Genomic DNA, 23,351 nt, shown 5'->3' on the forward strand with positions numbered 1-23,351 from the left:
TGACAGAGACATTTGTTCACATGTTTTCCTGCTGACTCTCTCCCCACTATTACCCTATTGTCCTGCCACATCCCCCTCTCCGAGATGGTAGAGATAATGATCAATAAATACTGAGGGAACTCAGAGACCTGTGCCGGCGCAGGTCCTCGGTCCCCTGGGCGCACTTTTCTTTCTCTATACTTTTTCTCTGTGTCTCTTTCTTTTCTCAAGTCTCTCGTTCCACCTGACGAGAAATGCCCACAGGTGTTGAATCCCTGAATAGACCAATAACAAACTGAAATTGAGGCAGTAATTAACAGCCTACCGAACAAAAAAAACCCAGGACCAGACAGATTCACAGCTGAATTCTACCAGAAATACAAAGAACAGCTGGTACCATTCCTTTTGAAACTATAAAAAAGGACAGACTCCTCCCTAACTCATTTTATGAAGCCAGCATTATCCTGATACCCAAACCAGGAAAAGACACAACAAAAAAAGAAAACTTCAGGCCAATATCCCTGATGAACATCAATGCGAAAATCCTCAATAAAATACTGACAAACCGAATCCAGCAGCACATCAAAAAACTTATCCACCACGATCAAGTCCACTTCATCCCTGGGACACAAGGATGGTTCAACATACGCAAATCAATAAACGTAATCCATCACATAAACAGAACCAACGACAAAAACCACATGACTATCTCAATAGATGCAGAAAGGGCTTCGATAAAATTCAACATGCCTTCATGTTAAAAACTCTCAGTAAACTAAGTATTGACGGAACATATCTCATAAACAGTTATTTTTGACAAACCCACAGCCTCAAATTGAATGGGCAAAATGCTGGAAGCATTCCCTTTGAAAACTGGTACAAGACAAGGATGCCCTCTCTCACCACTCCTATTCACCATAGTATTGGAAGTTCTCAACAGGGCAATCAGGCAAGAGAAAGAAATAAAGCGTATTCAAATAGGAAGAGAGGAAGACAAGCTGTCTGTTTGCAGATGACCTGATTTTATATTTAGAAAACCCCATCGTCTCAGCCCAAAAACGTCTTGAACTGATAGGCAACTTCAGCAAAGTCTCAGGATACAAAATTAATGTGCAGAAATCACAAGCATTCCTACACACCAACAAGAGGCAAGCAAAGAGCCAAATCATGAATGAACTCCCATTCACAACTGCTACGAAGAGAATAAAATACCTAGGAATACAGCTAATAAGGGATGTGAAGGACCTCTTCAAGAAGAACTACAAACCACTGCTCAAGGAAATAAGACAGGACACAAACAAATGGAAAAATATTCCATCCTCATGGATAGGAAGACTCAATATCATGAAAATGGCCATACTGGCCAAAAAAATTTATAGAATCAATGCTATTCCCATCAAGCTACCATTGACATTCTTCACAGAATTAGAAAAAACTATTTTAAATTTCATATGGAATCAAAGAAGACCCCATATAGCCAAGATAATCCTAAGCAAAAGGAACAATGCTGGAGGCATGATGCTACCTGACTTCAAACTATACTACAAGGCTACAGTAACCAAAACAGCATGCTACTGGTACCAAAACAGACATATAGACCAATGGAGCAGAACAGAAACCTCAGAAATAACATCACACATCTAAAACCATCTGATCTTCAACAAACCTGACAAAAACAAGCAATTGGGAAAGCATCTCCTATTCAGTAAACGGTGCTGGGAAAACTAGACATATGCAGAAAACTGAAACTGAACCCCTTCCTTACACTTTACACAAAAATTAACTCTAGATGGATTAAAGACTACAAAAACCCTAGAAGAAAACCTAGGCAATAGCGTTCAGGACATAGGCATGGGCAAAGACTTCATGACAAAAACAACAAAAGTCAAAATTGACAAATGGGATCTAATTAAACTAAAGAGCTTCTGCACAACAAAAGAAAATCATCAGAGTGAACAGGCAACCTGTTCTCCTGAACAGGAGAAAATTTTTGCAATCTACCCATCTGACAAAGATCTAATATCCAGAATCTACAAGGCACTTAAACATATTTACAGGAAAAAGACAACCCTATCAAAAAGTGGGCAAAGGGTATGAACAGGCACTTCTCAAAAGAAGACATTTATGCAGCCAACAAACATATGAAAAAAAGATCAACATCACTAATCATCAGAGAAATGCAAATCAAAACCACAAGAAGATACCATCTCATACCAGTTAGAATGATGATCATTAAAGTCAGGAAACAATAGATGCTGGAGAGGATGTGGAGAAATAGGAACACTTTCACACTGCTGGTGGGAATGTAAATTAGTTCAACCATTGTGGAAGACGATATGGCAATTCCTCAAGGATCTATAACCAGAAATACCATTTGACCCAGCAATCCCATTACTGGGTATATACCCAAAGGAATATAAATCTTTCTACTATAAAGGCACATGCACACGTATGTTTACTGCAGCACTGTTCACAATAGCAAAGACTTGGAACCAACCCAAATGCCCATCAACGATAGACTGGATAAAGAAAATGTGGTACATATACACCATGGAATACTATGCAGCCATAAAAAGGAACGAGTTTATGTCCTTTGCAGCAACATGGATGAAGCTGGAAGCCATCATCTTTGGCAAACTAACACAAGAATAGAAAACCAAACACTGCATATTCTCACTCATAAGTGGGAGTTGAACATTGAGAACACATGGACACAGAGAGGGGAATAATACATACCAGGGCTTGTTAGGAAATGGGAGGGGTGAGGGGAGGGAATGTAGAGGACAGGTGCAGCAAACCACCACGGCACATGTACATCTATGTAACAAATCTGCACATTCTGCACATGTATCTCGTTATTTTTTTCAGACGAAATTAAAAAAAAACATTTCCTTATGTTCAACAGATAAAAATCACAATAGAGAAAAGTTCTCAACTCACCACATATTCACAAGTTTTAATCTTCTCCTGAGCCAGATTGTATTCTGCCCATATTATCTCTAATCCATTCAAAGAAGCTGGAGCAGTAAAGCACCCTTCATCCAACACTTGTATAGCATCTGAAAGGTCTTGTCCGAAACGAACGCTGATGCCAACGTGCCTATTTTAAAAAACATCAAAAAGAAAAAGATCAATAAATTAGAAAGCTGGTGTGAGAAAAAGTTACACTTTAATAGCAATGGTCTAAAAGTTATTGTTTATAGCACTGGCTTTGAAGAGGTACCTTTTAAAACTTTATATAAAATCATGTATAACTTATTTTTTCAGTCCACATATTTTTATGCAGACATGCATAATTTAATATAAACTTTTAATTAAAAAACATCTGTGATATACTAATTTCATGACAAAAAATATGAAAAAATTAAAAATTTTTTAAACTATAAAAAAGGCAACTTCGAAAGTCTGCAGAATTTGAAATGGTATGAAATGAACCTTCAATTTTTGGTCTACAGATAATTTACAATGTCTAAGAGAAAAGACATATAAGAAACCCACTGTATCATAGGCTAATTGATCTAAACAAGAGTTAAGTTCCTATGGCATATTTTTAGTCACAAAAACAGCACTTCCAAATAAAGACCCAAAACATTTCTAATATTAAACACTAAAATACACGTGTCCTCTACATACATTTAAGAAAAAGCAATAAAAACAACAAAGATAATTATTTACCCAAACTTTGGTGAATGAGTGGGTGACAGTAGGGTTAAATCAAGGAATAAATGTTTGCAAAGCGAAAATTGTAAGAAGTGCCCCCTACCACCACAGGTTCAAAAACAAACAATAACAAACGTAGTGGGCTCGCTGAATGCTTTCATGCCACGTCGTTTATTGCAAAGGCATCTGTATGATTCTTGCACACTTTACAAATTTTTATTTTATTATAATCTGTATATATTCATTCACTCATTCATTTTCCAACCCACTTATTCCAATCCAGCGGTTGCAGGTGGCCACATCTATCTCAGCAGCTCAGAGTGTTAAGGTAGGAACCAATCCTGGACATGATACCATTGCACTTCAGGGCACACTCACGCTCATCCACACTCACTCATACTGGGACAATACAGACACACCAATTCACCTAAGTGGGATGTGAGAGGAAACCACAGTATTCCAAGAAAACCACCCAAATATGGAGAGAATGTGCAAACTCCACAAAGATAGTGGGGCTCCAGCTAGGAATTGATTTTCTTCTTCAATGTTATAATGAAATAATGTTGAATGAAAACACGTTATTCAAGGACATGCTGTACTCCTGAAAATAACCCCAAGCAAAATAACTGGATATGGTAGTTTCCCATCAAACTATCACTTAAAAGCTATGGTGCTGTTTTTTCAATTTCAGTCTCAGTTATGACCTTAGAACACTATAGCTCCAAGCAGTGACAGTAGAAACCTGACAAAAACAGTATAAGATTCATCTCAGAAATAACTATCTTTCTCTCTTTGAAGTCATAAAAATACAAAGGTTTAATTTTAAAGCAAAAATGGCAAGCATACAATTTAAACAAAGCACCAATTGATTAACAATTAGTTTAAAATATCCTTCTGAAAAATATGCTTTTACTTACCTCATTTCTTTCAGTATTTCCATCTTAGCTGCCAGATTTTTCATTCTGGTATCTATACAGGTCTTCAGGGTGCTTTCTAAGTGGTTAGTCAAATCCACAGCAGCTGCCTTCTCTTGCTGAAACAAAGAATAAGCACATCCTAGTGAGACCCAAATAGGAAACTGTATTTCTGCTATAATTTAAATAATTTTTGGCTGGGCACAGTGGCTCATGCCTGTAATTCCAACACTTTGGGAGGCCAAGGAGGGCAGATGGCTTGAGCTCAGAAGTTTGAGACCAGCCTGGACAATGTGGCAAAACCCCATCTCTACGAAAAAATACATGGGTGTGGTGGTGCGTGCCTGTAGTCTTAGCTACTTAGGAGGCTAAGGTGAGAGGATGGCTTGAGTTAGGGAGGCAGAGGTCGCAGCGAGCTGAGATTGTGCCACAGCACTCCAGCCTGGGCAACAAAGCCAGACTCTGTCTCAAAAAAAAAAAAAAAAGTTTCCAAATTTGAATAAAACATAATAGAATCTAGCTGCTGATTTTTATTTCAAATTAATATTTATTTTTAACTGCTTCAATTAAATAAAGAATGAAGGCTTTAATGATTCTAAACAAACTATACATTATCACTCTTGGCACAGCTTTTTGGAATTTATTCATTCATCATCTTTTTTTGGTGCTATGTCTTTTTTTAAATTGTAGTAAAATACACATAACATAAAATGTATCATTTTAACCATTTTAAAATGTATAGTTCTGTTGCATTAGGAACATTCATATTGTTGTGTAATCATCAGCACCCTCCATCTCCAGAACTTTTTCATCCTTCCTAATTAAAACTCTATATCTATCAAACACTACTCCCTATCTCCCCTTCCCCTCCCCCAAGCCCCCAGAAACCACCATTCAACTTTGGGTGCCTACAGATTTGACTGCTCTAGGAACTTCGAATAAAAATACTATATGCAAATATGCCTGTATTAATGTCAAGCAACAACTCCCTTTGGCACAAGGAGTATTTTCTAAGCAGTAAAGAGAGACATTTAGTAAAGATAAATGGGTCAATTCATCAAAAAGATACAACAATTCTAAATGTATATTTGCATAATAACAGAGCTTTTTTTAAAAAAAATCACAAAATCTGATAGAACAAAAGGGAATAAAACAGACAAAACTACAATAATATTTAGATTTCAGTACTTCTCTCTCAGTAGCTGACTGAACAAGTAGAGAGAATCTGTCAGGGTCTAAAAGACTTGAAGTCCACTATCAACCAATTCAGCCTAATATTTATAAAACACTTCACCCAACAACTATAGGATACACATAACTCTTAAAAATGCATGAAACATTTCCAGACAGACCATATGCTGGGTAATGAAACAAATGTCAATAAATTTAAAAGGACTGAAACCATTCAGAGTATGCTCTCTGATACCAATAAAATTAAATTAGAAATCAGTAACAAAATATATTGCAGGAACCACTGAGTATTTATCCAAAAGAATGGAATTAACATGCACTCCTAAGTTTACTGCAGCACTATCACAACATCAAAGACATGGAATCAACCTAAGTGTCCATCAATGGATCAAGAAAATGCAGTATATATACAATGGAATACTATTCAGCCATAAAAAAGAATGAAATCCTGTCATTTGCAGCAACATGGATGGAAGTGGATGTCATTCTATTAAGTGAAATAAGCCAGGCACAGAAAGAAAATATTTTACATTCTTGTTAATACGTAGGAGCTAAAAAAAGTTGATCTCATGCAGGTAGAGAGTGGAATGATAGATACCAGAGGCTAGGAAGGATGTGGTAGGGATAGAAGAATAAAGAAAGTGGTTAATAAGTACAAACATGCAGTTAGATAGAAAGGATAAATTCTAATGTTTGATAGCAGATGACTATAGTTAATGATGTATTGTATATTTCAAAATAGCTAGAAGAGAGGTCTTGACATGTTCCCAACACACAGAAATGATAAATCCTTTAGGTGATCGATATCCTAAATACCTACACTTGATCATTACACATTCTAGGCATATGACAAAATATCACACATACACCAGTAAACACATATAAATACTATGTACCAAGAAAAAAATAAAATGTATATTGGGGAAATCTTCAAATTTGTGGAAATTAAGCAACATGCTTCTAAGTAGCTCATGGTTCAAACTAGGATTCACGAGGAAATGTTTTAAATATGCTTCACTAAATAATAAACAAAACATATCAAAATTTGTGGTTTGTAAATAAAGCAATGCTTAGAAAGAAATCTTTATCTCTAAAAGTATATTACAAAAGATTTAAAACAATAATATAGGGACTTCTGGTTTTGGTTTCACATGTAAGGAGCCTGGAAGTCACTATGCCATCCTAACACATATTAAAAGGCTGAACAAAGTGGAAATCAACAACTTTTCTCAGATCTGTAAGAAAAGGTGAGATAGGTAGGGTCACTGGGAAAACTGCTACTCCTAAAATTAGAGAGACAGGGATACAGAGAATCACAACATACTGGAACAGAAATTTCTACAGGAAGCAGTGCCTAGATAGGAAAACCTGGACTGCTGACAAACTGCTGGAAACTAGGTGTGGGCAAGACTGAGAGCTGAAACCTCCAGGGGCATCCAGTCATGGGGACCCCCGTGCTTCTGTGAGTTTTACCTCCAGGAGCTAGATCAGGTTCTCACAGTAAATACAGTATCATACATATCATCGCAGTAAAATCCCCTCATGCTTCCAGCAGTGGGAGGGGAAAACAAACCATTTTGAAATATCCCAGAGTACTCTGTACTTCTTAATAAGATCTACCCTGAAAAGAAATCAGTTAAGCAGAGCCTAACCTGCTGAGGTTTCATCAAAGCCTAACTGACCTGGGGGACGGAAATATCCAACTCCAGCCAGCTCTATCCTTCCACATGGGATGAGGTAAATACCCAATTCCATCCTATTCTAGCCATCCTATCCCACCTAAAGGGGGAGGAAAAAAATGAGAAATGCTTGTGAATTCACAGGCCAGAGGCATAGACTCACAAAAAGACTAAGACCTAATCACAGGACTATACAACACATCACTCCCCCGTACATCTTACAATTACATTATTAAAGACATATTTAAACCAATTGCTTTTTTACCTGATATATCACATACAGTTATCAAGAAAAAAATTACAGCCAGGCACAGTGGCTAATGCCTGTAATTCCAGCACTTTGGGAGGCTGAGGTGGGTGAACTGCTCAAGCCCAGGAGTTCAAGACCAGCCTGGGCAACATGACAAAACGGTCTCTACCAAAACAAAGAATGCAAAAATTAGCCAGGCATGGTGGTGCACACCTGTAGTCCCAGTTACTCAGGAGGCTGAGATGGGAGGATCACTTGAGTCCAGGAGGTGGAGGTTGCAGTGAGCCAAGATCACACCACTGTATTCCAGACTAGACAACAGGGCAAGACCCTGTCTCAAAAAAAAAAAAAAAAAAGAAAAGAAAAGAAAAAATTACAAGGCATACTCTAGGGCAAAAACTACAGTTTGAAGAAAGAAAACATTCAGAACCAGATGTAGAAGGGATGTTGGAATTATCAGACAATGAATTTAAAACAATTATGATTAAAATGCTATGCATTACAATGGAGAAAGTAGATAGCATGTAGTAACAACAGATGGGCAATGTAAGCAAAGAGATGGAAATCCTAAGAATGAACCAAAAAGAAATGTTAGATATCAAAACACTGTAACAGAAATCAAAAATGCCTTCAATGGACATCCTAGTAGACTGGATGTGGCTGAGAAAAGCATCTCTGAGCTTCAGGATATATTAATAGAAACCCCAAAACTGAGAAGCGACGAGAACAGACTAAAAAGAAACAACAGAAGACCTAAGAATTGTGGGACAACTACAAAACATGTAACATATGAGTAATGAGAACGCCAAAAGGAAAAGAAATACCTAAAACAATACTGAGAATTATCCTAAACCAAAACATGGATCCGGGAAGCTCAAAGACCACTAAGCTGAATGAATGCAAATAATAATAATAATAAAACTATGCATATTATTTTCAAACTACAGAAAATCAAAGATAAAGAAAAAATCCTCAAAGAAGCCAGAGGGGAAAAAACACTTTACCTATAGAGGAGTAAAGGTAAGAATCACATTCAACATCTGATATACTTTGGATGTTCGTCCCCTCCAAATCTCATGTTTAAATGTAATCTCCAGTGTTAGAAGTGGGACCAAGTGGGAGGTATTGGTTCAGGGGTCAGATCCGTCATGAATGGCTTAGCACCATCCTCTTGGTGGTGAGTTCTCACTCAGTTCACACGAGATTTGGTTAGGACCTACCCCTTCTCTCCCTCGCTCCCCTCTCCTTGCTCCCTGTCTCCCCATGTGATATACTGGCTCCCCTTTGCCTTCAGCCATGACTGTAAGCTTCTTAAGGCCCTCACCAGAAGCAGATGCTGGCACCCTGCTTTCTATATAGCCTGCAAAACCATGAGCCAATATAAACCTCTTTTCTTTATAGTCAGTCTCAGATATTCCTTTATAGCAATGAAAACGAACAAAATATCTCCTTGGCAAGCATGCAAGGAAGTAGAGAATGGAGTGAAATATTTAAAGGGTTGAACAAAAAAAGCCACTAACCTAGAACTCTGTGTCCTAAATCATCCTGGAAAAGCAAAGATGAAATAAAAGACCTTCTTAGAGAAAAAAAAAAAATGAGGGACTATGCAACTGGTAGACCTTTCTTGAAAGAAATGTTAAAATGTTTTTAAAGAGAAGAAAAATAATATAGGTTAGAAACTTGTCTCCACATAAAAAAGGAAGAGCATCAAAGCAGGAATAAGTGAAGGCAAAATAAAAACTTTTTTTCTTATTCTCAATTGATCTAACAGAAAATGGTTTCTTAAAAAATAATAGCAACAATGTATTTGATTATATATGTTTATATGTACATATATATGCTTACATATAATTATATATAAGTGAAATGAAAGACATCAACAACACAAGGAGTAAGAGGGAGGAATTATGATTATTTTCTTATAATAAGGTGCTCACACTACCCATTAAGTGATACAGTGCTACTTGAAAGCGGGCCTGAATTAATTGTAAATGTATACTGCAAACTCTAGAGAAACCACTAAAAAACATTTTTTAAAAAAAGTATAACTGACATGCTAAGAAAGAAGAAAAAATAGAATCATATAAAACGCTCAATTAAAGCACAAAAAAAGAGAAAAAATGTGGAAGACAAAAGAACAAGCAAGAGCATCAGATAGATCTTAATCCAATGCAACCACATCAATAATCACTTTAAATGTCAATGGTCTACATCAGGGGTCCCCATCCCCCAGGCCATGAACTGGTAGGGTCCATGGCCTGGTAAGAACTGGGCCACACAGCAGGAGGTGAGTAGCAGGTGAGCCAGCATTACCGCCTGAGCTTCGCCACCTGTAATATCAGCGGCGGCATTACAGTCTCATAGGAGCGCAAACCCTATTGTGAAGTGCACACATGAGGGATCTAGGTTGCATGCTCCTTATGAGAATCTAATTAATGCCTGATGATCTGAGGTGAAACAGTTTCATCCCAAAACCCCCAACCTCCCTCCTGGAAAAATTGTCTTCCATGAAACTGGTCCCTCGTGCCAAAAAGGTTGGAGACCACTGGTCTAAATGCACCAATTAAAAGACGGACTGTCAGAATGGATGAAAAAGCAAAATTCAAATACACACTGTCTACCAGAACCTACTTTAAATATAAAGATGCCTACAGATTAAAAGTAAATGTAGCCAGGCATAGAGGCTCACACTTGTCATCCCAACACTTTGGGAGGCTGCGGCTGGAGAAATGCTGAAGACCAGGAGTTCAAGACCAGTCTGGAAAACATGTCAAGACCCCATCTCTTAGAAAAAAAAAATTGCCAGGCATAGTGGTGCATGCCTGTAGTCCAAGCTACTCAGGAGGCTGGGGCAGGAGGAGGATAGCTTGAGCTATCCTTGAGAGGAGTTCGAGGTTGCAATGTGCCATGATTATACTGCTGCACTCCAGCCTGGGTGACAGAGTGAGATCCTGTCTCAAAAAATAAATAAAATAAAAATTAAACAGATGAAGAAAAATATACCATGCTAACACTAATCAAAGGGAAACAAATTAACACAGGTACTAAACACTAGTAGCTATACTAATTTCACACAGAGTAGACTTCAAAGCAAGAAAAGTTTTCAGGGATAAAGAGGAACACGAAACAATGATAAAGGGGTCAATTCTCTGTACGTGCCTAATAATACAGCATCAAAATATATGACTCAAAGACTAAGAACTGCAAGGAGAAATAAATAAACCTAGTATTATAGTTGGAGACTTCAACATCCCTCTATCAGAAGTGGACAGATCTAGCATGGAAAAATCAGTAAAGATACATTTGAACTCAACACCAATAAATTGGATATAATTAACATCTATAGTGTACAGTTGATAATTAACATCTACAGACTACAGCTGACTCTTGAACAAAGCAAGTGTTAGGGGTGCCAACCCCCTACAGTCTTGTAAATTTATGTATAACTTTTGATTCCACAGAAACCTAATTACTAATAGCCTACTGTTGACCAGAAGCTTTATTGATAAGACAAGCCATCAGTTAGCAAGTATTCTGTATGTTATATGTATTATATACTGTATTCTCACAGTAAAGTAAGCCAGAAAAAAGAAAATATTAGGAAAAGCATGAAGAAGAGAAGATATATTTACTATTCATTAAATGGAAGTGGATCATCATTAAGATGATCATCCTCCATCATCTTCACATTGAGCAGGCTGACGACAAGGAGGAAGAGGAAAGGCTGGTATTCCTATCTCACCAATGGCAGAGATGGAAGAAGTGGAAGGGGAGGCAGGAGAGGCAGGCATAACTGATGTAACTTTTATTTAAAATATCCACATATAAGTGGACCCACGTAGTTCAAACTCATGTTCAAGGGTGAACTATGCTTCATCCAACAACAGGAGAATATACATTCCTGTCAAGATCACATGGAAGATTCACCAAAATACGCCACCACATTCTGGGCCATAGAACACACCTTAACAGAGTTAAAAGAATAGAAACCGTACAATGTCTGCTCTCAGGCCACAACAGAATAAGCTAGAAATCAATAACAGAAAGATAATTGAAAAAAATCTCAAAACATGTAAGGATTAAACAACATTACTAATAACACATGAGTCAAAGAAGAAATCTCATGACAAATTTAAAAATACTTTCAAGATAAAAATACAACCTACCAAACTTTGTAGAATGCAGCATAGGCAGTGCATTGACAAAAATTTACAGCATTTAAATGCATATATATTAGAAGTGAAAAGAAACTAATATTAATAATCTAAGTTTGCTCCTTAGGAAACATAAAAAGAACAGCAAATTAAATCTTAAATATGCAAAAATAGGAAAGTATAAATCAATCTATTTGAAAACAGGAAATCAGGAGAGAAAAATCAACAAAACCAAAAGTTGATACTTTGAAAAGATGAATAAAATTGGTAACACTATAACCAAGCTAATTAAGAAAAAAAAAGACAGAAGACACAAATTGCCAGTATCAGAAATGAAGGAGAGGGCATCAGTACAGATCCAATGGAAATTAAAACTTAAAAATATTATGAACAACTCAAGTCCCACAAATTTGATAACCTAGATTAAGTGAACTAATTCTTTCAAAGACATAATCTGCCAAAGCTCACACAAAAATAATCTGAACAGGCCGGGCGTGGTGGCTCACACCTGTAATCCCAGCACTTCGGGAGGCTGAGGCAGGCGGATCACGAGGTCAGGAGATAGAGACCATCCTGGCTAACATAGTGAAACCCTGTCTCTACTAAAAATACAAAAATTAGCCGGGCGTGGTGGTGGGCACCTGTAGTCCCAGCTACTTGGGAGGCTGAGGAAGGAGAATGGCGTGAACCTGGGAGGCAGAGCTTGCAGTGAGCAGAGATCATGCCACTGCACTCCAGCCTGGGCAACAGAGTGAGCCTCCGTCTCCAAAAAAATAAAAATAAAAATAAAAAATAATCTGAACAGACTTATTTCTATTTTTAAAATTGAATTAACCATTAATAACCTTCCAAAACAGAAAGTGTCAGGCCTATATAAGTTCACTGGTAAATTCTACCAAACATTTAAGGAAAAAACTATACCAATTCTCAGTCATTGAATATAAGCAGAGGAAATACTTCCAAACTCATTCCATGAGGCCAGCATCACCCTAATACTGAAACCAGAAAACAACATTACACAAAAAGAAAGCCACAAACCAATATATGTCATGAACATATATGTAAAAACCTTCCAAAAAATTGGAAAACTGAATCCAACAATGTATGAAAAGAAACACAGTTGATGCTTGAACAACACAGGTTTGAACTGCACAGGTCCACCTACAAACGGATTTTTCTCAAAAAGTTACACAAGGTGTGCCTGCCTGGTACACCTTGTATAACTTATTGAAAAAAAAAAAAGTAAAAATTTTAATTTATTTTAAAATAATTTTAATTTTAACTTATTTTTAAATAAGTTAGTAAGTTAAATAATTTTAACTTATTTTAAAATTAAATAATATTAAGTTAAAATTATTTAACTTATTTATCCCTCCACTCTTCCATCTCTGTCACCTGTGAGACAAGACCAACCCATGCTCTTCCTCCTCAGCCTACTCAACATGAAGACAATGAGGATTAAGACTTAATAAAACGTAAATATATTTCTTCTTCCTTATGATTTTCTTAATAATATTTTCCCTTCTCTAGATTATTGTAAAGATACAGTATGCAATAAATATAACACACAAAAACATGTTTGTTAGAATAAATTATTTCAGAGAGGGGCTTCAAGATGACTCACTAGAGGCCACTGGTATTTGCCTCCTTCTGAAAAAAGAGCCAAAATAGCAAGTATATAATCACACTTCAAATAGGTTATCTAAGAGAGAAACGGGACTTCAACAGAGAAGTGACAGGAAACACATAAAGCAAGGAAGGAGAAAGAAGAGAAGCAGCCTTCTTGGCTGGGAGCCTGGACAGGCTCCTCAATGCATAGAAGGGGTAAATGAGAGACCCCAGTGGCCCATATTCTCACTGCAAATTCCTGCAATCCTAGCCATGAAAGGAACCTTTGATCCTCATGTGCTCTGAGACACAGAGAGCTGCCCAGAGACTACATATTGCTCCATACAGGGAGCTCATGTTGGGTCCCATACACCCACCCCCCAACCCTAAGCAACTACAGCATGCTGCCATTTTGCATGCCCAACCCCAACTAGACTGCATCATGGTCTAGGGCCCAACATCCCCTACAACTCCACAACCCTGGAGCAAAGCTGACATCTCCTGCCCATAGCCACCACTGCAGCCGGCTGCAAGTACCCGCGAAGAGGTAGGAGCCACTGGCAGCAACCCTGTTCCCCACGGCAGAGGAACAGCCATACATCCTGATGGCCCTGAGGAAATGCTATCCTGCTTGCAGCCACCACCACTACTGGCTGCTGCTGCCACAGAATCAAAACACAAGCCACTGGCAGCCACTCTACCCCCAAGAAGGGCAACCATGCATTTTCACGGACCCAGAGGAAAGGCTATCCCATCCCACAACCACCATTGCTGCTAGCTGCTGCCACACCTGAGGCCAAACTGCAAGCCACCGGCAGGAACCCCAACCCCACTAGCAGAAGGGCAGCCATGCATCTTCACATGACCCAAGGGAGGGCTACCCAACCCAGAACCTGAGACAATGCTAGCTGCTGCTGCCACCAGTGTCAAAGTGTGAGCCATTTACAGTGACCCTGCTGTCCTAAGCAGCAAAGCTGCCACACATTTCCACACACCCAAAGGACAAACTTTCCCACCTGCAGCTGCTGCCCTTGCAAACTGCCACAACTGGAGCAAATGTAAGAGCAAAGTACGTGTTCACCAGCCACCTCCATACATCTGCTGCCACTGAAAGCAACCTCACCCTCCCCAGTGACAGGGCTGCAAAGCAACCACTGCCACCCCCACTCAAGCATTCCATTGGAAACCTGGGCATCATCCTGCACCTGCCTACCACAATCAGAGTCTGCACTCACCACCTGGACCTGAGGACAGGTCCACTCCATCCAGCTCCATACCCCCTCTCACCAGTGTCTGAGCACACCACCCAAGGCCCTGGGTATCAGCCAGCCCAGTCCACCACTGGTACCTGAACACTCCTCCCAAGGGCCCAAGGTCAGGCCTACCCAACCTGCCACTACCAACACAGCTGGCATCCACTTGCACATGCTACCTATGGGCCTGACTGACCCACTCAGCACATCACAGCCAGCACTAATACCAGTGTAGACCACTTGGAAAGCACAGGGTTGTCAAGCCATTGCTACTATCACCCACATCGTGCCCATTGCCTAAGAGCCCAAGAACACACTCACCTGTCTGGCCCACCACTGCTGCTACTAGCACCCAAGCAAGACTCCTGGAAACCCAAGCATTGGCCAACCTGGGCTCTCTAACAGTAGTGCCAGCATGTGCTGTCCTGGAAACCAAGGACAGGCATACTTGGCCTGGCATTGCCACCACTGGGGTCTAGGGACTGGCAAACCTGGCATTCCTATACCCAGCAAAACTTCTCCACAGCCCCCACTAACAACCACACCCTAAGCCATTGAGGAAATCACAAACACCACTGACTATTCACATCCAAAGGAATCATACAAAGAGTATACTACTGCATGAACCCAGAATTAAAGCCAAAGGGCCCTACCCAACGAACACCATAGGTACATTTTCAGGAAAAGATCCTCCCCTACAAAATTATTTCCAAAAAATTGGAAGAAGCAACTGTTACACCCAATGCACAAATATCAATGTAACAAAAGAAACATGAGAACACAAGAAAATATAACTCCAAAGGAAGTTAGTAATTCTCCACCAACAGATCATAATCAAAAAGAATTTTGAAATTCCAGATTAAAAATTCAAAATACTGATTTTAAAGAAGTTCAGTGAGATAAAAGATAATTGTGAAAAATAATATAAAGAAATCAGAAAAACAATTCAGGTTATAAATGAGAAATTTACCGAATAGGTATCATTAAAAAAAAGAAATCCTAGAACTAAAGGATTCACTGAATGAAATACAAAATACATTCTAAAGCTTCAACAATATACTAGATCTAGGCCTGGCATGATGGCTCACGCCTGTAATCCCAGCACTGTGGGAGGCTGAGGCAGGAGGATCACTTGAGCTCAGGGGTTGAGAAGAGCCTGGTCAACATAACAAGACCTCATCTCTAATAAAAATTTAAAATATTAGCTCAGCATGGTGGCATGCACCTGTAGTCCCAGCTACCCAGGAAGCTGAAGCAGGAGGACTGATTGAGCACAGAAGTTGGAGGCTGCAGTGAGCTGTGATTGTGCCACTGCACTCCATCCTGGGCAGCAAAACAAAACCCTGCCTCAAAACAAAACAAACAACAACAAAAATATACTAGATCAAACAGAAGAAAGAATTTCAGAACTTGAAGACAAGACTTTTGAACTAACCCAGTCAACCAAAAATTAAAAAAAGAACAAAAAAGAATGAAAAAAGCCTACAAGGCATGTGAGACACTATACTGCAAACAAATATTTGAATTTTCAACGTCACAGAAAGAGAAAAAAAGGGATTGAAAACTTCTTATATTTAATAAAATAATAGCCGAAAACTTCTGAAGTCTAGCAAGAGATTTAGAAATTCAAATAAAAGAAGTTCAGAGATGCCCAAACAGATAAAATTCATAAAGGTCTTCTCCACAGCATACTACAGTCAAACTGTCAAAAGTCAAAGACAAAGATATTTCTAAAAACAGAAGGAAAAAGGCGTGTCATCAATTATAAGGAAACCCCCATCAGACTAACTATAAATTTCTCAGTAAAATCCTTACAGGAGAGAATGAAACGATATAGTCAAAGCGCTGAAAGGAAACTGCTAGTCAAGAATGCTATATCCAGCAAAGTTGTCCTTCATGAATGTAGAAGTAGTAGTCTTTCCCAGGCAAGCCAAGGCTGAGGGAATTCATCAGCACTAGATCATCCCTACAAGAGATGTTTAAGGCAGGGCAATACACAATCTGTGATCATAAAAACACATGAAAGTACAAAACCCAGCTGGGCACGGTGGCTCACGCCTGTAATCCCAGCACTTTGGGAGGCCAAGGCAGGCAGATCACCTGAAGTCAGGAGTTCAAGACCAGCCTGGCCAACATGGTGAAACCCCGTCCCTACTAAAAAGTACAAAAATTAACTGGGCATGTTGGCAGGTGCTTTTAATCCCAGCTACTCAGGGGCCTGAAGTAGGAGAACTGCTTGAACTCAGGAGGTGGAGGTTGCAAAGAGCCAAGACTGTGCCACTGCACTCCAGCCTGGGTGACACAAGACTCTGTCTCAAAAAAAAAAAAAAAGTATAAAACCCACAGAGTAAAGCAAACACGCAAGTAAAAACAAGAAAGGAATCAAATGTTCCCACTACAGAAACACACCAAACCACAATGATAAACAATGAGTGAGAGAGAAAATAATCAAGATGGCCAACTAGATAGTGTGTTCTTTTTCCACAGGGAAGAACCAGAATAGTAAGTAGACACATTTTGAACAGACTGTCTAAGAATGAACATTTGGATTCACCAGAGAAGAGAGAGAAAGCCCCAGAAGTAAGAAAGGAGAGGGTTCGAAGAAGCATGCCTAGGCAGAAACCAGCTGAGAGCTGGGAAAGGCTACTGTATGCAGGGAAACAGTAAGAGAAAAATCCCCAGATCTCTGAAACAAGCTTTTACAACATTTGCTACAGGAGAAACCCTCGATCCAGTAGGGCCTCGCACCTCACATATGGAGCTGCCTAAAGATCACACAGAGACATTGTTCCAGAAATGGAATCCACACAGAATCCCAAAGGCACCCAAGTCTGGAGCAGCCTCAGCAGGGAGCCACTTTAAGAGTTTAGATACCAGGGACCTATAGACATGGCTGCAGCCACTGTACTGCTCCAAAAAAGGAGAGGGAGAACAAGCATGTCCATGCACCCTCAGGAGGATACTTGTCACCCTGCTACAAGCTGCTGTTGAGACTGAGATATAAGTATATCACACTCCCTACACCTTCTTGCTCATGCTGCTTGGCTGGGTGGTGACTCATTCTCTCTAGCCCCATGCCCACGGCACCATTTTCTGAGTTCAATGCTGGGCTGAGTCCTGCCCTTGGCCTGAGTTTGGGCTGACACGGCCCCAGTCACTGACCAGCAAAGGACCAACAGGGAAACCAGGCTACCCCACACATATCTATAGAATACCCACCGCCCTGCAATGGGCTGCTGTGAAACTGAGACACAATCAGACTACACTTCCCACAGCTTTTTGCCCATGCTGCTCACCTGGGTGGTGCCCCAGTATCCCAGGGCACAGGCCAAAAGTGTCACTTTGAGAGTTTAATTCTGAGCTCTGGCCCAACTTTGGCCTGACTTTAGGCTGACATGACTGCAGCTGCTGCCCAGCCAAGAAGGGGCAGAAAAGCCAAGCTCTCCTATGCACACCTGGGACAACACTCAAAGCTCTGCTATAGGCTGCCGTGAGACTTAGACTTGAGTAGAACACACTCCCGACTGCTTCATATCCACACTGCTCACCTGAGAGGGGCCCCACCCTCTCTAGTCACAATCCTACAGATGGCAGAGAGTTTAGAGACACTGTTTGATGCCTGGCAGCAGTAGCCACAGCAGACATTCTAGTCTCTGGTCAGAGACTGGGGCACCTGCTCTGGAACAAAGGAGTCTCTTTGTTACCTGTGTCCCTGAAATTATTGGTAGAGCTTGATACTAGGTGAAATATCTGATTAATCATAGTTTGATCAGCCAGTCTTGATGAGGGTGATTCAGGTTACATGAGTGTATACACATGTCAAAATTTATCAAGTTCTACACAGTATTTGTGCATTTTTACTATATGTATAATATGTATAATATGCTATCTCAATATAGCATTAGAAAATAAAATTAATATTTCCTAACCCTATCCATTAGACATTTTATAACCTAGAAGCAAAGACTAAAGCAATAGCTATATACATCCCTAGCACCCAAAGTCTGGTATCTAAATACCTCTTGCCACTAAAAAGAACCATAGCTTGGAGAAATAACTTTTACAGGATTAGTGTAGGAAATGCAGGTGAGTATAGAACGTCTTGTGACACCAGAAAACAAGGAAGCTATCAGACTACTGGAATCACATCAAAACGACAGAGCAATGACTTACAGAGACTTCAAAAGAGTATAAGATGGGCATCAAAAAGAATAATGGCTGCAGTGAATTAAAACACTCAAATATGTTTAAAATTCATTAGTTCATAATAATACTTAAGGAGAACAAATAACCCTTGCTGGTCAACACTGGACAATCCTAGGGAATAAACTTATTTTTCTGAAAACATGTACATATAAAGGGAATGAATAAAGTATTTATCTTGCCTTTACTGAACAAACTAGGCTTCAGCATGACCAAATAGTTGAAATTTTCCAGCTAAGAAATACAGCACCTGGCCAAAAAAATGATGAGCTCATGTCCTTTGTAGGGACATGGATGAAGCTGGAAACCATCATTCTCAGCAAACTATCGCAAGGACAGAAAACCAAACACCGCATGTTCTTACCCATAAGTGGGAATTGAACAATGAGAACACATGGACACAGGAAGGGGAACATCACACACCGGGGACTGTTGTGGGGTGGGGGGAGCAGGGAGGGATAGCATTAGGAGATATACCTAATGCTAAATGACGAGTTAATGGGTGCAGCACACCAACATGGCACATGTACACATACGTAACAAACCTGCACGTTGTGCACATGTACCCTAAAACTTAAAGTATAATTAAAAAAAAGGAAATACAGCACCTGATGAAAACATGGTTGCAGACAACAATCATCGATGGCTGCAAAAATCATTAGGTCACAGATTAATGAAAAACTTAATAATGGTGATTTATCCATTATGAATATCATCTGTTATGATGTCAAAAGGACACAGCAGCTAATTTAAAAAGACTTCAAAGGGGATAATGTGTGCATCAAAAAGAAAAAAATGGCTTCAGTGGATTAAAACATGCCAAATGTGTTTAAAATTCATTAATTTAGCAAGGTATGGTGGCTCGCCTGCAGTACCAGCAACTCTGGAGCCAAAAGAGGAAGGATTGCTTGAGCCCAAAAGTTTGAGACCAGCCTGGGCAACACAGCAAACCCTGACTGTACAGAAAATACAATTCCATGCTCATGGACAGGAAGAATCAATACCATGAAAATGGCCATACTGCCCAAAGTAATTGATAGATTCAATTCTATTCCCATCAAACTACCAATGACTTTCTTCACAGAACTAGAAAAAAATACTTTAAATTTCATATGGAACCAGAAAGAGCCCGTATAGCCAAGACAATCCTAAGCAAAAAGAACAAACCTGGAGACATCACACTATCTTACTTCAAGCTACACTACAAGGCTACAGTAACCAAAACAGCATGCTACTGGTACCAAAACAGATATAAAGATCAATGGAACAGAACACAGGCCTCAGAAATAACACCACACATCTACAACCATCTGATCTTCGACAAACCTACCAAAAACAAGCAATGGGGAAAGGATTCCCTATTTAATAAACGGTGTTGGGAAAACTGGCTAGCCATATGCAGAAAACTGAAACTGGACTCCTTCCTTACACCTTATACAAAAATTAACTCAAGATGGATTAAAGACTTAAATGTAAAACCTCAAACAGAAAAAACCCTAGAAGAAAACCTAGGCAATACCATTCAGGACATAGGCATGGGCAAAGACTTCATGATTAAAACACCAAAAGCAATGGCAACAAAAGCCAAAATAGACAAATGGGATCTAATTAAACTAAAGAGTTTCTGCACAGCAAAAGAAACTATCATCAGAGTGTACAGGCAACCTACAGAATGGGAGACAATTTTTGCAATCTACCCATCTGACAAAGGGCTAATATCCAGAATCTACAAGGAACTTAAAACAAATTTATAAGAAAAAAACAATATCATCAAAAAGTGGGCAAAGGATATGAACAGGCACTTCTCAAAAGAAGACATTTATGTGGCCAAAAAACATACGAAAAAAAGCCCATCATCACTGGTCATTAGAGAAATGCAAATCAAAACCACAATGAGATACCATCTCACTCCAGTTAGAATGGTGATCATTAAAAAGTCAGGAACAACAGATGCTAGAGAGGATGTGGAGAAATAAGAACACTTCTACACTGTTGGTGGGAGTGTGAATTAGTTCAAACATTGCAGAAGACAGTATGGCAATTCCTCAAGGATCTAGAACAAGAAATACCATTTGACCCAGCAATCCCATTACTGGGTATATACCCAAAGGATTATAAATCATTCTACTATAAAGACACATGCACACGTATGTTTACTGCAGCACTATTTACAATGGCAAAGACTTGGAACCAACCCAAATGCCCATCAATGATAGACTGGATAAAGAAAATGTGGGCTGGGCACAGTGGCTCATGCCTGTAATCCCAGCACTTTGGGAGGCAGAGGTGGGCGGATCACCTGAGGAGTTCGAAACCAGCCTGGCCAACATGGTGAAACCCTGTCTCTACTAAAAATACAAAAATTAGCCAGGCATGGCAGCGGGTGCCTTTAATGCCAGCTATCAGGAGGCTGAGGCAGGAGAATCACTTGAACCTGGGAAGCAGAGGTTGCAATGAGCCAAGATCATGCCATTGGGGATATAAACAAGGCAAGTTTGAGTTTAAAAAAAAAAAAAAAGAAAAGAAAAGAAAACACAAATATTAGCCAGGAATGGGGCACACGCCTGTAGTCTGAGCTAGGCAGGAGACTGAAGTGAGTGGATTGCTTGAGTCCGGGAGGCAGAAGTTGCAGTGAGCAGAAATTACACCACTGCACTCCAGCCTAAGCAACAGAGCAAGACTGTCTCAAAACAAACAAAACCAAAAAAACTCTGAATGAGATTTGGGGAGCTTCTGGGTTGATAAACACATCCATGACCTGGGAGGGTGGCACACTCAGAAAGGGCATGGAAGCTCTGTACCTCCTGCCCCAGTACCTTGCCTTATGCATATCTTCCATTTATTTGGCTGTTTCTGAGTAATATCCTTAATAATAAAACTGTAAGTATAGCACTTCTGTGAGTTCTGTGAGTAGTTCTAGTGAATTATCTAACCTGAGGGAGGGTCATGGGAAACCCCGAATTTAGAGTGGGGAGGTAGATATCCAAGTAGCCTGGGGACCCCATTTGTGGCTGGCATCTAAATTAGAGGCAGCTTTATGGAACTGAGTCCTTAACTTGTAGGGTATATGCTAAGTACAGGTAATGTAGTGTCAGAATAGAGCTGAATTATTAGACACCCAGTTGGTGTCAGAGAATTGGAGGAACTAGTACAGGAACAACAGATTTGGTGTAAAACACAAACATACACACACACACACACACACACACACACACACACACTTATCAACCACACTGTATCCCGGGGCGGGGGGAGTTTTTGAACTAGAATCTGAGCAAATCTGGAGACCTGATTACCATAAAAGAAGACACATGTGGAGATCAAGAACCCAGTTAAGCAACACAAGGATACAGATTAAGGCAATTTAAGAGAAATATCAACCAAAATGCAACGTATGTGCCTAACTGGGATCCTGATTGGAGAGAACTACAATCAACATGCCTACAATCATGTGGCATTCATGACACAATATGGCAAATTTGAATACTGCCTGGATATAAATAATATTAAGGAATTATTGTTTACTTTTAAGTATGAATAGTATTATTATTATGGTTTTTTAAAGTCCTTTTCTATTAGTCATACATACTGAAGACTATGAAATAATATGAATGGGACTTCTAAAATAATCCAGGAAGTGTAAAGTTTTAAAAAGATTGGCCATGTGTTATAATTGTAAAAACTGGGTGATGGGCACATGAGAATTAATTATTCAAGTCTCTCTCCTTTTAGAATGTTTGAAAATTGCCTTAGTTGAAAAGTTTTTAGAACATAAAGGGAAATGTAAATGAGAAATTATTAAATTTTCAAACATCCAATGAAATCCAAAGATGATTAGTCTGGAGTATATGAAAAAAATTCACCTATAAACAAATACAGGGATTAGCAAAGAAGGAGAGAATGAGGTGGGAAAGGAAAGGAAAGTGACAGAAAAATAAATAGCAGCAGATGAGTACCCAGATTTCCCAGTTGGACACTCTTCACCTTAAGCCACTGAACATACCTGCAGCTCCTGGGCAATCTGCTCTACTTTCAATTCTAACTCCTTATAACTTTTGAGAAGAGCGTCCTTCTCTGTTTTAAGTTTTTCATTTTCTTCAATCAGTTTCTGGTCCTGCTTAATTTTTGCCAGGCTGACGTTAGACCCTAAATTAAAGTCACCAACAGCCAAACTTTCCCTATAAAAACAAATTCATTTATTTTGAAAAACAAACTGTATAAGGCTGACAGAGAAAACAAATCTAAGTTATCTTGGTCCTTTTACACCACAATACATCTGAAAGTTAATTTTGAAAACTGAAATATTTACCTAGTTCATATTAAAAAATAATTTAATGCAAACAAGATTTTATAACTGAAGTTGTAATTCAATAATGCCTCTAATTCTCAAAGAACATATATTCCAACTTCTTCATAGCACTATCAACTACAGAGAACAAGGTAAAAAGCATTTCTGTATT

The 23,351-nt window shown here is 39.2% G+C and overlaps 1 protein-coding gene across 1 annotated transcript in view; it reads right to left on the reverse strand.

Annotated features, from left to right (window-relative positions):
- STK31 (serine/threonine kinase 31) overlaps positions 1-23,351 on the reverse strand; it is a 136,079-nt gene that overhangs the window by 81,667 nt on the left and 31,061 nt on the right. Inside the window, exons 7-9 of the mRNA XM_030796693.1 lie at positions 22,895-23,069; positions 4,557-4,672; positions 2,920-3,079 (exon numbers count right to left, since the gene is read on the reverse strand). Coding sequence (XP_030652553.1) covers positions 2,920-3,079; positions 4,557-4,672; positions 22,895-23,069 — 451 coding nt within the window. The remainder of the gene's footprint in view (positions 1-2,919; positions 3,080-4,556; positions 4,673-22,894; positions 23,070-23,351) is intronic.

This window comes from Nomascus leucogenys, chromosome 17 (assembly GCF_006542625.1).
Source record: "Nomascus leucogenys isolate Asia chromosome 17, Asia_NLE_v1, whole genome shotgun sequence".
NCBI classification, from domain to species: domain Eukaryota; kingdom Metazoa; phylum Chordata; class Mammalia; order Primates; family Hylobatidae; genus Nomascus; species Nomascus leucogenys.